Genomic DNA, 17,540 nt, shown 5'->3' with positions numbered 1-17,540 from the left:
GAAACAGCTGAATATGTTATATTATAAGTTATTGTACAGTATAGCAACCAGCATGTGGAGTATAATGCAGTAGCGTAGTACAACAGACTAGAATAGAGAAGCAGGGCTGCTGTCAGAGGTCTGTGTGGTCACATGACAGCAATGGAGAAGGGGTGTGTGTTCAGCATGAATCAATCAGGAAGTGAGAATCACAGAGCTGTGCAGGAGGACAGTGACAGAAACTTTATACAGCAGTTTGTATGGTTGAGTGTGACTGCAAGCATATAATAGCAGCAGCACAGTGTTTAACTCAATGTGAGTGCAGGCACATTATAGCAGCAGTGTGTATAGCAGAGTGTGAGTGCAGGCACATTACAGCAGGAATAAAGAGAATGGGAAACACACAGGGGCTGACACAGACTGCAGGGAGTATAAAGGAATGAGCAGGGCAGATGTGGGCACATCAATGCAGCGCTTTCTGTCCGGGAGAGGGGTTACAGCTATGGAGAGATTACCTCCACAGTCCTGTCCCCTGATGCAGGCCCGAGCCTAAAGTGGATCTGCTGTGTTTTGGAAGGTGAGGGATACTTCCTGGGTCAGAGTACGGTGCTGTAGACCCCGCTATGCCAGTACAGGGAGCTCTTAGACCAAAGCAATACTCTTAAACCAAGATACAATTTTGAAAAACTGTGAGCTCTTCATGCAAGACGCTCTTAATCAAAGTTACTCTTAAACCAAGGTACCACTATATATAAATCTGCTCAGCTCCTTCTGCTCAGCTCCTTCTGCTCTGCAATATAATGCCAATAGCTTAGGTAGCATTTTCATTGTGACAGGGTCCCTTTAATAGAATTTCTTTCATTAACTGTGACACCAGGTAGTCACCAGTGTTTTTCTGTACAGTAATGCAGGGTTAAAAAAAAACTAACTTTTCTTAATCCAATGTGTGGAAAACAGTAACTGGTGACTACTTTGTTCCCTTTCCGTCAAAACAAATCACCTAGAGTAGTCATTCAGTGCGACAAACATCAGCCCAGATCTCAGATTTTTTTTTTTACCCTTTTTAGAATAACTTTTTCATTAAAAGATTTAAATGTTAAATTGTCTCCTTAAATCTGCTATAAAATCAGATTACCATATTGCTGCGGTGGAAGCTGTAGATGTATCAACTGAAAGTGTGAATCAATAAAACTATTACTATTCTGCAGAATATTGGAAATGCATAAATGCCGTTCTGCTTGAGAAATGAGTAAGAAATTATAGATGGCAACCTCACCCTTAGAAGTTAGACAAAAGATTGGTTCCTAGAGAGAGATTGCACCAACCCAAAGAGCTCATTTCAGAATGGGAAATTAGAAAAGTGCCCAGATGAAACAGGTTTTAGTTCCCTTTGCTCGTTCAGGTGACTCAGCACTGCTATAGGCCACTGTTAGTTTGTTTTTTTAATAGAATACCTATTTGTTGATCTACACATAGTGAATGCTTTTCCTTACACTATTCTTGCATACTGTATATCTATTATTATAATCTGAAATCGCTCCTTTGCAACCAGTCACCATTTTTTAGTCCTTCTACCTACTAATGTGATTCATGGAACCATGCTAATGGCAGTGGTAGGGCAAGGGTTACATCTTTTTTTTTTTTTTTTTTTTTACTAAAGATACTAACCAAGGTAAAAATATCTAATGGGGTATACATATTATATCATTCTAGCTTTCAAAGGGTTGGCCACTTATACATTGTAAGAGTATTTTCGCACGGCTAGCTTATAGCTGCATGGTTTTTGTCAAGGAAACCGTGCTGATGCAATGTCACCTTGACAAACCAATTGAGTTCAATGGTAGACCACACGGAAAAGTGACATGTCACCTCTTGTATTTATATGTTGCTAACTTATTACACGGCGATATATAAATAAAGACATCATTTCTTTCCATCACGGTTATGCCCTGAAGCCATTCCCATTGGAATCAGAGAAAACCAGAGCGCAGCACTGTTCACAGGCCCTTGTTGTAGCCCATAAAGCTGTGAATATATAAAGAGTGGCACTAAAAGCTGGCACTACTGCACACCATGTACTTGGAGTCAGCCTACAGCGTATATCATACACCCACAATCCCTTAGGGAGCTGCTCTGCCCAGCACAGAATTAGTAATATGTCCACTGGCGTAGAAGAAAGAAGGCGGCACTTACCCATTACTACTTTGGATGTTTTATTTCAGGACATACAAGCATTATACATGTGGGTACATTTCACTAAAATTGAGCTATACCTCTTCACAACGCCTTGCGCTATTAGTCACGAAACAGTTGTAGCTCAATTTTAAGTGAAATACACCCACATGAATTGAAACGTAAAAGTTTGTGATCAGAAAAAGACCTCATGGTCCATCTAGTCTTTTCCTTCTTATCTTAAAATAGATATATGTTTATCCCAGGCAGGTTTGCATTCTGTTATTGTAGATTTACCTACCACATCTGCTGGAACTTTGCTCTAAGCATCTACTACTCTATCGGTAAAGTAATATTTTCTCATGTTGCTTCTGATCATTACCGCAACTAACCTCTCACTCTGTCCTCTTGTTCTTGAGTTCAGTCTTTTATTAAAAACACTTCCCTCTTGAAACATATTTAGTCCTTTAAAATATTTAAAGGATTAGATCATGTCCCACGTTTCCCTTTTTCCCTCCAGACTATACAGATTCAAATCCTTTTTTGATTTTTATTCTTTACACCCTCCACCATTTTGTGGCCCATTTTTGGTCCAGTTCTATTTTATTATTATCTTTTTATAGGTGAGGTCTCCAGCACTGGACGCAGTATTGCGGATGTGGTCTCACCAGAGCTCTATACATCAGGATCACAATCTTCCTCTTCCTGATGGTTATACCTCTAGTTATACAGCTTAACAAACCATTACAATAAGAATGTCAGAAATCATTCCACCTAAATCAGTGACGGCTAACACTCCAGCTGTTGTACCTGGGCAGCCAAAGGCATATCTTTGGTTGTTCAGGCATGTTGGGAATTGTAGTTTTGTAATAGCTGGAGTGTCAAGGTTAGCCATCTCTGACCTATATCCTTCTCTTCTGATGTCTTTGCCAACACAATGCATTATTTTACATTTGGAAACATTAAACTTTAATTTCAATTGTTTGGACCACATATTTTGTAAAGCTTAAGTTTTTTTCCATATTACTGACCCCTGCAAGGAACATCAACCCTATTGCACACTTTTGTGTCATCAGCAAACAGACAAACCTTACCTACCAACCGTTCTCCTATGTCACTTACAAACATATTAAAAAGAAAAGGACCCAGAACAGACCCTTGTGGTCACCACTTGTTGTAGCACATAAAACTGTAAGTGCCCATATGCCTTAACCAAGCTCCATTATGTAAACTTCAGGGGGTCTTTGTGTCCAAAGGATGTAAGATGGCGGTGGTCATAAATGTCTCTAAAATATTTTTACAATTCATTATGGTAAATATGAACGGATCTGAACTTTGCCTTTTAAGTATCCAAATTACAATGTACTAGTACATTGCTCTCTTTTGGCTTTTTTTCCCCCCATACATTTTTAGAACTTTGGGATATGTAGAACAACTTAAATTACTCTGACCTTCCAGTTATACTGTGTCTGTATGTGTTACAATCCGAAATATCCAACAATAAAAAGGTTATATAAAATTATTTTGCAAACATTTGAAACGCGCCCCCTCACTGCTCCCTGCTGAATTCTCTGCTCATACATTTTATGGACGGAGCTTTGAGCCCCGCGCGGATGAATAGAGAGAGATTAGCTGCTGCAGAGCACCTTTGTATTAAAAATTATGATTGAATGCACGCTCAGGCATTCATTGGCAGCGCGGTAAAGTGCACCAACTACAGTTATAAAGCCTTTCCAGGTATCTCTAGCTGTGATGACTGTTCTTAAACCCCATGAAACTAAGTGCATTTAAATATGATTGTTCTTCTGGTTCTCTTTGTTCCTAAGGAAAAAGAAAGGAAGTCACTGGGCCACAACTTGGAAATTACAGTTAGCAGTAAAGATACTTTTACACAAAACAAACTTCTCAAGTTAACTATTCTTGCTGTACCATGGCTGAAGGAAGACCACTTTTTTTTGTTTCTGCTTACTGTGGTGATTACTTTCACGGTAGTAATAATTAGAGATGATTGAATTTACAGTAATAACAAAGTGAAGCACTTCGTTTTCTCTGCAATCCACTCATCAGCCTGCTGCTTTTTAACTCACTGGCTCCGTGTTGCTCCACTCTGTGTGCTAGAAAAGCTGGATCCAGTTTTGGGAAACTCAGAGGAGTTTCCCAGGACTGGATTCAGCTTTTCCCAGCACCTGGGGAGGAGCAGCACGGAGTTAGACGGCAGCAGGCTGATAAGCAGATTGCAGAGATAACAAAGTGCTTCGCTTTGTTATTACTGTAAATTCAATCATCTGTAGTAATTATCTTATATAGTTATCTTTCATCATAAAATTCATTTGGAAAGTCTCCTGGCCCTTTCTCTTTTTCCCATTTTGTTAAGGCCCCATAATGAGCGTGCAAACAGAATTGTAGAATTTTTGCGTGGCCATAAGTAGTCAAACACTTTGCTGCTATGACACTTATAGTTTAGCTCTGCGGGCTTCCAAATCCTTTTGATCATCTTTCATTGCACTTCATCTTTAGAGTGCACCTATGGTAAATGTTTGGTTTTTGTTTAGGTTTTATTTAGTCCTTCTCCAGATCTGTGTCTCCACGTATTTGTCTCTGATCTCTACAGGCTACAGGCTTGGTTTTTGCTCTGATATGCATTGCCAGCTGTGAGACCTTAGCGCTCTATTACTGTTGCTGATTCTGGCAGATATCGCTCCGTGTAATGCTGCGTTTACACGGATCGATAATTCGCCTGATCGTACAATTAACGATATCGAAAGTACGATGTTTTTTTTTTTTTTTAGAACGATCAGCGTTTAGACAGAATGATATATCGTACGGAAAAATCGTTTTCCGATCGCTTAAGCCTATTTCACACATAAGTAAAATTGGTGAACGACTGTTTACACGGAACGATCTGCGAATTTTTTGCGAATGACAATTTAAGAACATGTTGTAAGATCAAAATGAATGATTTCTCGCTCGTCGTTTGATCGTTCGCTGCGTTTACACGTACGATTATTGTTCGAATTCGATCGTTATCGTGCAAATACGAACGATAATCGTTCCATGTAATCGCAGCATAATAAAGACAATGATCAGCCAAACAGCCGATCATCAGTTGATCATCAGAAAATCATTGGCTCACGACCATGCATCGCTACTTTGTGTGATAATAAACATTTTATTTACCTGTCCGCGCTCCTGGTGTCTTCCTGCCTGTTCCGTGGTCAAGCAGCTGCCTCTGAAGCTTCTAAAGCTGTCTCTGAAGTGACAGGCCGCTCAGCCAATTACTGGCCAGGGCATTGTCCCATCTTGGCTAGTGATTGGCTTGTCAGTCTGTCACTGTACAGAGCTTCAACAGAAGCTGCAGGGAACAGGCGGGAGGACACCAGGGGAGCCTGGACAGGTAAGTAAAACAATGGGAGACATTTATGAAGCATACACCCCGTGCATATTCGCCCCTTCTCCCTGGTGTACACCTGCCGTATGCCCCGCTCGCCCGATGGGTGGGCTGAGGGAGCTTGGGGGGGCATGACAGGGCGGGAGGAGGTGGCCTCCTCCCGCGCCTCATCTATTATGATTTACGCCTGCTTGCAGGCTTAAATCATGATCCAAATCTACACTTGCTGAAAGCAGGTGTAGATTTAGTACATCGGGCGCCGGCTGGCCGAATTCACTAAGAGGCGTGTACCTCTTAGTGAATCCTGCCGGGAAAAGGGGGCGGGGCCTAATATAAGACCGGCGTACTTGTACGCCGGTCTTCATAAATCCCCCCTATATCTTTATTATTTTCTATATTTAAGCAAGGACTTCATGGACATTGCTAACGAAGTGTGTGCAGTTCTTCCACCAGATTATTGAGCCATGTAAAGGTTTGATAGGTGAGCGTCAATCTAGCAGGGTTGGGCCATACAGCCCCTAGGCCGTTTTTACACATGCAGTAATGTGATAAAAATGCAGTGTGAATGCATTATTTATTAGCAGTAATTGATCATTTCATTGCGGTAATTACTTATTTCATTGACATCCAACGCAATGAAAGTCCTACGTGCACGAACATCCCCATCCCCCTATATTGACAGGGCTGTGTCTTTCCATAACATGTCCAATCAACTGAACTTACCACTGGTGACTCCAATCAAGGTGTAAAAATGTCTTAGAGATGGTCAAGACATATTGCAGGGCCCTAGAGACAATTTTAAGTGACCCAAGTATCTGAACACTTTGTCCATGCAAAATGTTTTCCTTTTTAATAAATTTGAAAAAGTTCTAAAATTCAGTTTTCGTCTTCTCATTATGGGGGGTTGAGTGAAGATTGATGAGGAAAAAAGTCTGATTTTATTTTAGCACAAGGCCTCAACATAACAAAATGATAAAACCATGAAAGGGTCTGAAGACTTTCCAAATGCAATGTACATCTCCCGAGGATTAGAAAGTCATGGTTTTATGTTAGTCACCTTGAGGAAAGGCAAGAGAGGATCTGTGTATCAGATGTGCAGCTGTAATAATGCCATTGAGATTCACCTGTATTCATCCTTACTGCTTTGTTCGGGGAAAAATGGCTGCATGAAATAGCATTATAAAATACCACAACAAATTTGTAATATTAGCATTATTTTATAAATGCTCTGGAATCTTCATCAGCAAATAACAGGATTTTCCTTAGCATGTGTACAAAATGTATACTCAATGTATTAGAATAAAATACCAGTAAATATTGGAAAATACAAGTAGAATTAGAACAAAAATCTACGTATTTAATACTGTATATGTAGTTAGTGTGTGTGTTTGCTTGTGTGTCTACAGTGTATGTATATATATATATATATATGTGTGTGTGTGTGTGTGTGTGTGTGTGTGTATATATATGTATATACTGTGTGTGTGTGTGTGTGTGTGTGTGTATATATATATATATATATATATATATATATATATATATATATATAGCGAAAAAAGATAAAGAGCAGCACTGCTGTGGGATTGCAGGTGCCTGCGGTCCAAGTCCTGACCAAGGACCGATTTAAATATCAGCAGAAAGTCCGCGGCACACAAAAGTGTAAGTGAAAAGTTAAACGTAGTTTATTTCATAGTGCAGCAATCCAGACGCGTCTGGATTGCTGCACTATGAAATAAACTACGTTTAACTTTTCACTTACACTTTTGTGTGCCGCGGACTTTCTGCTGATATATATATATATATATATATATATATATACACACACACCCTGGTGTTTCCCTATTAAGGTCCCAAAGCTTACAACAGAGTGAGGACCTGAGGGACTACGTATCAGGGTGGTTTGGTGCTCTCCCCACTAGGAGGCACCCCTTGGCAATGGGCTTCCTTCTCTGGAGAGAGGGATATCTGGCTACTCCCGTGTTTTGAGACTCGTAACTGAGGCTCCACGGACCCCTTCTTTACATATATATATATATATATATAATATTTATCAAGTTTATACCTGGGTCCGAACCGTGATGCTGTTTTCACACACAGCAATTTTTTGGGAATACTGGCAGTGGAAGTCAGTAGTGGATTTATGGAAAATATAAAAGGAAGAATTGTACTTCTCTTTACTGTTGGATCCACTTCTGTTTTTGGCACAGAAACTGTAGTGGTAATTTATTTAAAAAAAAAAAAAAAACTGCCATGTGTGAAACCAGCATAAAATATAACAGTGCCATCCCACGTTTACAAAAATATGCCGCTATGGCAAAAGTCCCATGCCAACATTTAAAAGAAGTCAATTTTCATTCCATTACTATAAATAGAATGTTAAATTCAATCACAAATTCACAATATAATGAGCCACTGACAATCTGCAGCAAAATTTAACGTCAGTTCGGATTCATGTGGATTCCACCAAAGGGGATATCTTTTTTTTTTTTCCCCTTTCCTCCAGGCCACAGTATGGTGACTGAAAAAACACAGCAGACAGTGCTCCATAGTGTAGATGTACTTATAATTATTACAGATGAGCGAACTTCGAGCACGCTTGGGTTTGCCTGAACCCGAGTGTCTAGCATTTTATTACTGGTGGCTGAAAGGGTTGGATGCAGCCCTAGAGAGTTCTGGAAAACATGGATACAGTATATGGCCTATGGCCGTATCCATGTTTTCCAACCAGCCTTAAGGCTACATCAAACTTCTTCAGCCACCGGTAATCAAATGCAGCAGGCTCGGGTTTGGACGTGTTCACTCATCTCCAATAATTATGTCTATACCGGATCAAAAGTAGGGAAGATCTTACCTAGGATAGTTGTGCAAGGACAAGGCACAACAGTCCGCAACATGCAAATAAGACAATAAAAGTTAAGGACTGCAGCCGTTCCTGTATCTCCCACCCAAAGGGCAAAATGCAAGCCAAGGAACCTCTGCACCACTCCAACCAGTATTCATGGCGCAGGTCACCAAATGAGTCAGAAGAAGTAAACGTGAAAGAAGTGATTCGTAATTTATTACTAAAAGCACTATCCTTACAAAGACTATACCGTTCATCAGGTGCTTCTCCTGATGGAGAGGTCAGTATGGCCTTGAAACACGTGGTGCTTTGAGTAATAAATTATGAAGTACCGTAGCTGTTTATGTAGCATGTTTATTTCTTCTGACTCACTTTGTGACCTGCACCCAGAATACATGTTGTAGTGGTGCGGAGGTTCCTTGGCTTACAGTATGGTGACAGCAGTTACATCATAAGTATCTATATTTATGTATTTATTTTTTTTACTCGCTAAGGTGCGGCCCCCACAACACTGCTGTACCAGGCACAGGACCACAGTACGGCACTGTCTGTAATTATTCTAACAGCACTAAATTGTGTGAAACTTTGTCTGAATTCTGCACCATTTTTGCCGCTCTGCAACACCATACACCCCTATACCTGATGCATTTGCCTGCAGTATACATTGTATGTGGGAAGAAATTGTTTTGCTGTTCAGATGTATAAAGTTATTTATGATGAAAAAAATGTTAATACATTAAGAAATATTTGAGATAAAAATTTTAACCCTATAATAAATGGTTTACTTGTTTTGCTTCTACAGAAAACCCGGTATGAAGTTTACGTACAGCTGCTGAAAGATGGCGGCAAAGATCTGCTGGCCAATGGGGAAAATGACAACTCTGGCCTGAAAAAATCTCATTCTAGCCCCTCACTCACTCAAGATTCATCACCAGCCAGTGCCAAGGTCAAGCGCAACGTCTCGGAGAGGAAGGATTATCGGCCAGAGACGCCCAGCATCAAGCAGAAGGTTACCTAAGAGGCGTAGAATGAATAGAAGCTGGAGTCAGTCAGCAAGAGCAGCAAAATTTTTCGTCTGTCACAATTGTTACTATGTGTGGTTCATTCAAACAACAAAACAAGTCTGTGACTGACCGGAGCTTGATAGCATTTTCTCTTGCACATTCCTTTTTGCTGTTGACTGCTCACTATATTGTAGATGTCTTTGTTCTCAATCTGCAGAGTGTAGTATTTTGGCTTATGACAACTCATGAGCTACAGGTTCATTCCAGTACTGAAAGGTATAGCTATGAATGCACCTTTCTCCATCGGGGGATTACAGTCCATGCGTACCCCATGCAAGTCCACAGTTATACACCTTCAACCGAGTATACTTAATTTGTGTTAGATACAGAAGGTATACAGACTGTAGTTGGTTTACTACTAAATTACTATGATGCCAATTATGCAAAGAGACAAAGGGGTTATGTTTCATTTCCAATGTCATTGGATGGGCGACACAGTCCAGTATCTTGACCCATTACTGACATTAGTCTTTCAATATGTACTTGCACGTTTCGGCTTGAGTAGTGTGGGCCATTCACGTAGTTGTGGTCAGGGCTGTGAGTTTATGCTGGACTGGGTGGATATTGCACATTCAGTTTTTAATCTGCACAATATATATCATGTATGCTAAGCAAGTCCAATCAACCTATGAATGTACTGTACAGTTCTCATCTCAGTGCTTAGTAAGGCCAGGTATGCTTTGTGCTTCGGTTTCTAAATAGAATTGTTCCCATAAGGAGATCTATGGGTTGGCTTCCTCCCAATGCAGAAAAGAGGAGAAGTAGTAGTAGCAGATCCCCCATTCGGTGTAGACAGGCAGGCCTCTGCTAGTGATTTGCTGTAAGAATAATGGGCCGTTTCTGCTGCTAATTACAGTACCTGACTGCTCCGCTGCGTTTCATCAGCTCCCCTGCTCTTTCCACTCCATAAAAGATGCACTGTATACCTAGCACAGGTTTCAAAGAAAGCTATAATTTCCAGCCACATATTATTATTTTGTTCACTATCTCTGAACTTGTATAGTTCATTCACAATGCACAGATGCAGGATACAAGGGGTATAATTACTGACAGATCACAAAACATCGAAAATACATAGAGATGGAAATTTTCCATGATGAGAAATGAAAGGTCGGGCTTTGTGCTGTTATGATGTATCATTAGGAGTTGACTTGTATTAGATAGGTCTCTGGAGGGGGGGGTGCATTTTACAGCTTCTCATCGTGATGCAGATGGCGGCGTCACCCGGATTTAGCCTTCATTTTGAACATATGCTTCTTTTTTGATATGTTGAGACACTATGTGTAAATATTCTGTTAATGGGCTTTAATGGTTGAGTAAGTGAGTTCTATATTATGGGTGCTACCATAGGAACTATTAAGAGTTCTATAACATGCCATAACCCAATCTACAGAAACCACTATTGAGCATTAGGCTACAATACATTTCCATATTTGCATCCTTCAGCTTGGTATATGGGCTGACGGAATCGAGCTTTCAATTAGCGGCTGTTGCTTTTAGCTAATTAGCATTAGATAAGCTTTTAGCCTAAGTTATATGTTCTCCTCGCTGGAAAGGGTTCCAAAGAAATTCTTAAAGCCCCCAGACAAGACCATTTTTAGAATTATTGTGCTTTCCAAATGTAACAGTTTAAGATATATATTCCTGCTTATTCCTAAGCCAAGACTACGGCTGTTTGATTAATGAAACTGCGTTTCCTTGCTCAGCAACTTAGCTAACGGCTTTCTGGTCGGAAAGGCACATTTAGAATCTGAGTATAAGAGACCTGGCAGGCCGAGCTACATTACACATTTTCCTTCCTACATGGAAGGAAACTAGTATACTGGACCTTCAGTGCATCTAATGCACCATATCAGTATATTTGAATCTAGTTTGAAAGTCTATTTGATTTCCACATAATACATACATTTTGTTGCCTAAACCATATAATAAACACTATCATTGGGGAATTTACTATTCCTAAATCTTCATATTTCTGTTGGAGACTCAGCATGTCTCATCAATAGTAAATTACCCCAATTCTTTGAAGGTTGAGTGGTGATGGGTGGTCTTGTCCAACTGTTCGGGTTCAGCAGTGTTCTCCAAACCCGAGTCCTTAGCATTTGACTCCCAGTGTTTTCCAGGGCATTTAGCTTCACCAGATGACGGGAATCCAATGCCGAAGGCTCGGGATTGGAGAACGCTACTGAACCTGAACGGTTCGGCAAGACCATTCAACACTAGTTAAGCTTCAGATATACAAAGACTATGCGCGCTGTAAATACCCATTCCGTGTTGAATGAATTCCAGGGATAAATGATGGGGAACGTATTTATTTAAGTGTACAAAACAATAGACATTTCGAAGTAGAGAATAAGAATAAAATAACGTGGAAAATGGATTAACAGAAAGGGCTTCTCTATGCAGATAATTTTTTTTTAGATTTTAAATGTAGTTGTTAGAATTCAGTAGTACTGGAGCAAAATAGATGCATCCTCCCACCCCCCCCACACACCTGCCTTTTTCAGATTTATTAAGCTAGGATCACAGAAGTGAATAAAGTCTGCAATGCATAGGGATCACATGTTTGTTTGAAGATGTAAAGGTCAGTGTTGAGCCGACTTGAGAGGACTGTCCAGGTTCGGTAACTTCTCTGAACTCGAACGCTTGACATTTGTTTCCCAGCGTCTGGAGAAGTTGGATGTCTATGGCTGTATCCATGTTTTCTAGGATGTCTTAAGGCGGCATCCAACTTCTCCAGATACTGGAAATCAAATGGTGAGTCTTCCTCAAGTCCGCTTAACACTAGTAAAGGTTACTCCTATCTATGATGTTGGCTGTGGCTGGTAAAGCCGCTCACATCTATTTACTGAGATGAGCTGCATTACCAGAAACAGCCAATAGACAAGTTGCATGCTCTATCCGGGCAAAAATGCATTTTTTTTCCAAATCCTGAGCAATCCTTTTAACTTTTTCAATATGCGCCATAAGGCATGGACACTCTATATACCACATATGTATGTGGCCTAAATATTTAATTTCACAAGAAGCAAAGACACTTTCACTCTAAGGATCACTTTAACCTCATCGGACCAGGTCTCCTACACAGCCGATATGATTAATGCTTTTATTTATTGATGTTTTTTTGTCTCCTATTATATTATGGCATTATCTGAAGGTACGTAAAGCTGATGCTTGTGAATACTCTACACACCAGACGGCTTAGCCAAGCTCTGGACTCTGTGTAGATGTCATATGTATACAAATGTATATATGGTGTTTGTGTGTGTGACGGAATTATTTTTATTTTGTTTAAAGGTACGATTCCTCAATAGTTTTGTATTGAGGTTTATAAATCATGTTGGTTTACACAGTGCAATTTTGCTCTTCCTATTATTATTTTCTAATATACATATTTTCTAAAATGCATCTGCTGCCTGATGTTCATCTCCTAGTGTAGCATGTCATTTTACGTCCTCTATGTTTTATATTTAGTTTTTTAATGCAACATGTTGGAATGGATATGGTGTTCCAGTTGATATTTTGGCTCACTTTCCACCATCATTTAAGGGAACATTTATTATATGTGCAATGTCAGGGAAGATAGTTTGGTAATTGGACGAACCACAATTTGTATGTGTTATGTTGCAAAATCTCCATAAGACGTACGGGCACATAGAAGTAGGGGTTTATTTACATGTAGTCAAATCTATTTTCCGCCCCATGGTTAGAAAATCAAAGCATACTGTTTTGTAAAAAAAAAAAAAAAAAATTACAGCAAAAACGCTATTTGACCATATTGTCTCAATAATGGTAATACCTAGAGAAGAGCGAATCTCGAGCACGCTAAGGTTCATCCAACTCTGTTGACTCGGCATTTGATTACCGGTAGCTGAAGAAGTTTGCTGCCTGGAAAACATGTATACAGTCATAGGCGGTATCCGTTTTTCAGGACTCCCTAGTGATGCATCCAACTTCTTCGACCACCGGTAATCAAATGCTCAGTGTATGGAGTTGGATGAACCTTAGCGTGCTCGAGATTCTCTCATCTCTAGTAATAACAGTACATCTGTTTTGAATATTCCTTAATCAAAGGTTGGAAGGATTTTTGTGGTCACATAGTCACCACCTGAGCACTACCACGCATTGTCCTTAAAGGGGTCTCACAGAGTTAGAATAACTCTGCCGACTTTTAAAAAAAAAAAAACCAGCACCTTGTCCTTGGATCGTGTGTTTTATTAAAACACTTTTCTATTTGCTTCAATGGAACTGAGCTGCAATACCACAGACAAACTGAGGACAGGAGTGTTGCTGTTTCTGGAAGAAACGTTTTTCTAATCCTAGATAACCCCTTTAAGAGCTTGATGAATACTTATATTAACTTTGCCTTTATTTATGAGAAATCTATATCTAGTTAGTTTTAGGTACTATAGAGAGACAAATCTGCCAAGCATTAGTGACTATCCACAATGTGGTAATGGATAAATGCCACTGGTGGAAGCCATGCATGTCCATATGAGACATAGTAAGAAGATTCTCTTGAAATAGACACATTCAATTGTTTGTGAGAAGTCGGTAATATTATTTGCTTTTATTTTATTCTGCTGTTTATAAAATAATTACTCTGCTCTGCATCTCATTACAATTCTTAACAGCAGTGATTACCTGGCTTTAGATTACAGTATATGAAGGATATTCACTATGGCCAACCATTCACAAGCCTTGTGTCATCTACTGTTCAGGTGGATCTAATAATTAATAATAATTTTATTTATACAGCGCCAATATGTTCCGCAGAGCTATACAATTCTTAACTTTAGGTTTACAAAAGAAGTTTTACAAGGCCAGTGATTGTTTTACAATATACATTAAAGGGTAACAAGAATTGGTGATTTTTTTTTCTTTCTAGACAAAAATGTATTATGCAACATTCATGTAACTTTATATGTTCAAGTTTACTCCCCATATGCAGCATGCACTATACAAGTAATAGGTAGTCTGCAAATACAACATATTATAACCATAGTATAATATTCATCTTATAATCATAATGTTTATTACTTGGGAAAATTCTTGTTAAGACACTAACTACATTAGGTAGAGTAGACAATTCTGTGAGTTCTCTAGGAAATCTATATCTTTGATGCCTAGCTTGCAGGGCGCTTGTTGCAATAGCATTGTAAGAATAATTTATTTAAAGAGTACCTGGCATTAAAAACAACTTTGCATATTCTGACAGTGGCATCACTATCTAGCATATTCGTAAATCACTTCATTAAAAAAAAATGTCAAATTTGCATTAAAAACATACAAAAAGCAATTTCTCAATATAAGCATAAATATATTTATGCTGTAAAAATAAAATAAAATTATATATGTCACAATCATATACAGAAAGTATATAGGGTTAGTTCTAGAGATGAGCGAACCGGGTTCGGGTTCGAGTCGATCCGAACCCGAAAGTTCGGTATTTGATTAGCTGGGGCTGCTGAACTTGGATAAAGCTCTAAGGTTGTCTGGAAAACATGGATACAGCCAATGACTATATCCATGTTTTCCACATAGCCTTAGGGCTTTATCCAAGTTCAGCAGCCTCCGCTAATCAAATGCCGAAAGTTCGGGTTTGGATCGACTCGAGCATGCTCGAGGTTCGCTCATCTCTAGTTAGTTCTGGAAATTACCTAATGTGCCTCTCTGTCTGTCTCTCGGATGTCTGTGTCTCCCTCCCTGCACTGTGATTGACAGCACAGGAGCAGAGCATTGAATCCCCCTCACTTCCTGATCACAGTCTAAATTGCCATAATTGTTGACATTCATTCATTGACAATGTGCAATGGCGCATTGAAAAGTACAGAAAAGTTTTTTTTTTAATGAAGTGAATTACAAATATACTAGATATTGATGTCTAAGTTGTTTTTATTGCCTGTACTCATAAAAAAATTGTCACAGTGCCCATTCTGTATTCCAATAATAATAAATACAATATAAATATCTACTATATACACATGTATGTAGTTTGACACTCCAGTGCTGTTATTAATGTGTACATTTTATTTTTGACATTTAAATGACTAAGTTAACATTATCAGCATATAAAAGCAATAGTAGCACAGGCGAAACACGATGAACGGACTGCCATTGCTACTCCCAGGAGGTCATTGCTAAGTATCAGCTCCTGTCTTCTTGTCATTGGCTAGAATGAATGGCACTTTCTACAGATTTAACTTGTTTTATGCTTTTTGTGGTTCACCTGCACAACTTGGCATATCTGTTATACGCCCGACTATGACACATGAGCCCACACTAAATGTAATAGGCGTAGACTGACAATTGAATCTAGGCAGAGCGTCATCCTGGAGAGGTCCAGTACACAGAATATTTGAGGAGATTAGAGATGCTGGGGCCATTAAGTCCTTACTCCTAAAGTACTTAGATTTCTTTTCTCTATCCTATAATGCTAAATTGTTTTAGATGTTCTTTTCATGTGTTTCTATCAAGTCCTTCAAAGCTGAATGTTACTTTACAGAAGGACTTGAGAACTTCAAGACATGTATTTTCATGACCTTTTTTTGTTGTTGTAGCTTGCAGAAAATATTGAGTTGATATGATTGCAATTACTGTATTTCGTGTTGAGAATAGCCTTTCTTAGGCTTTCCTCCCTTAGTGCAGTTTTGTTTTTGATTTTTCCGAAACCACTGGAAAAAGGTGCTATTTTACAAAAATTGTGCACATTTTTAATGCCATCTTAAAGGGGTTCTCCAGCACTACATAAACACTTTTGGCCACTTTCTCACAGAAAAAGCAACAGCCTTGCCTCCAGTTCAGGTGTGGTTTGCAATTAAGCTCCATTCACTTTAATTCACTTTAATTACAAAACCCACCCAAACTGGAGACAAGAGCGGTGTTGTCTTTGGAAGAAAGTGGCCACGTTTTTCTAATGCTAGATAACCTCTTTAAAGGAGAAGTTCCGCAAAAAACATAAATCCATTACGGCGGGGGTGCAGGAACATAATAAAGAGATCATAATTAAGAATCAATACTTACCTGTCCCCCCGTAGCGCTGTGTCACAGACTCACTGACCGCTACAGTGGGCTCTAGTTTCTTCTGGGTTCCTATGTCGTCATGACCCAGCGAGAAGGGAGCTGCAGGAGGCCAGCAAGGGTCCGGGAGTGGTAATGTAGTGCTGCAAGGGTATAAGGATGGGTAAGTATTAATTATTATGTCCGCACACCCCCTTCCTACCCTAGATTTTTTGTTTTAGTCAGACTTCTCCTTCAACTATGTCTAGTTAAAAGTCCCTTAAACATTGTAATGTCTCCCTAGGTGGAGAAACACTTCTACTTGAATCGCTTCTCGGCCTTCTGGTTATCAAGTGTAGTATCTGTTCTTATCAGTTTAATATCTGATACGTCCCACATCTGGGGACTAGGGACCATATATCAAATGGATTTTTAGAACAGGGAGATGTAAGAAGAGCTTGCTCTGTCCTCTCCAGACATTGACCTGGAATTGTAGTGCTGCCAGGTTCAGTGCACTAGAAAAAAAATAAATTCTACATGGCTACAATATTATTACTTATCCGTGTGACACAAGCGATCTTCTAACTGACTCCTGTCTATCACCTAAGCACACTTACTGGATGCTTTCTGGCCATTTGCAGCTTGACACTTATGTTGCTGTCACACTACGCAGAAAAGTCCATTTAGAAAATTCACACTTTAAAATCTTTAAAATGGATAAAGATGGTATTTTCCTTGTGACATCTGAGGACAGTTCTCTGTAAAACGGATAGATCTGCACATCAGCTTTTAACTGTGAGATGGTAAATGTTACCATTTTAACACAAAAAAAAGACTTCAAACGAGCCCAATGGTGGACAGCGAATATAGAAATATATCCACTATGAGGACACTTTACATGGTACTAATCTATTACTCCCGTTTTCTCATATGCCTAATACCAGTGCTTCTCAATTCCAGTCCTCATGACCCACCAGCAGGTCATGTTCTTCGGATATCCCATACAAATCCTAAGGCCGTGCACTCCATGGTTTTGAAGAATAACGTGAGATATACACCAGATGTATGCCTATGCCACTTAGTTGCATCCATAGAC

At 39.4% G+C, this 17,540-nt stretch overlaps 1 protein-coding gene and 1 non-coding gene across 8 annotated transcripts in view; both read left to right on the top strand.

Annotated features, from left to right (window-relative positions):
* Positions 1-14,926, top strand: part of PSD3 (pleckstrin and Sec7 domain containing 3) — a 286,235-nt gene extending 271,309 nt beyond the window's left edge. For all 7 annotated transcript variants that reach the window (XM_069978141.1, XM_069978144.1, XM_069978142.1 and 4 more), the window contains one exon: positions 9,184-14,926. In XM_069978141.1, the coding sequence (XP_069834242.1) occupies positions 9,184-9,399 (216 nt within the window). In that variant the 3' untranslated portion in view covers positions 9,400-14,926. The remainder of the gene's footprint in view (positions 1-9,183) is intronic.
* A 1,844-nt stretch (positions 14,927-16,770) lies between these two features.
* On the top strand, positions 16,771-16,965 carry LOC138797961 (U2 spliceosomal RNA). The gene has a single exon (XR_011364048.1). It is a non-coding gene; the product is annotated as a U2 spliceosomal RNA (small nuclear RNA).
* Positions 16,966-17,540: the final 575 nt, after the last annotated feature.

This window comes from Dendropsophus ebraccatus, chromosome 7 (genome assembly GCF_027789765.1).
Source record: "Dendropsophus ebraccatus isolate aDenEbr1 chromosome 7, aDenEbr1.pat, whole genome shotgun sequence".
Classification (NCBI taxonomy): Eukaryota; Metazoa; Chordata; class Amphibia; order Anura; family Hylidae; genus Dendropsophus; species Dendropsophus ebraccatus.
The sequence above is the reverse complement of the archived record's forward strand: the minus strand, read 5'-3'. Positions and strand labels throughout refer to the sequence as shown.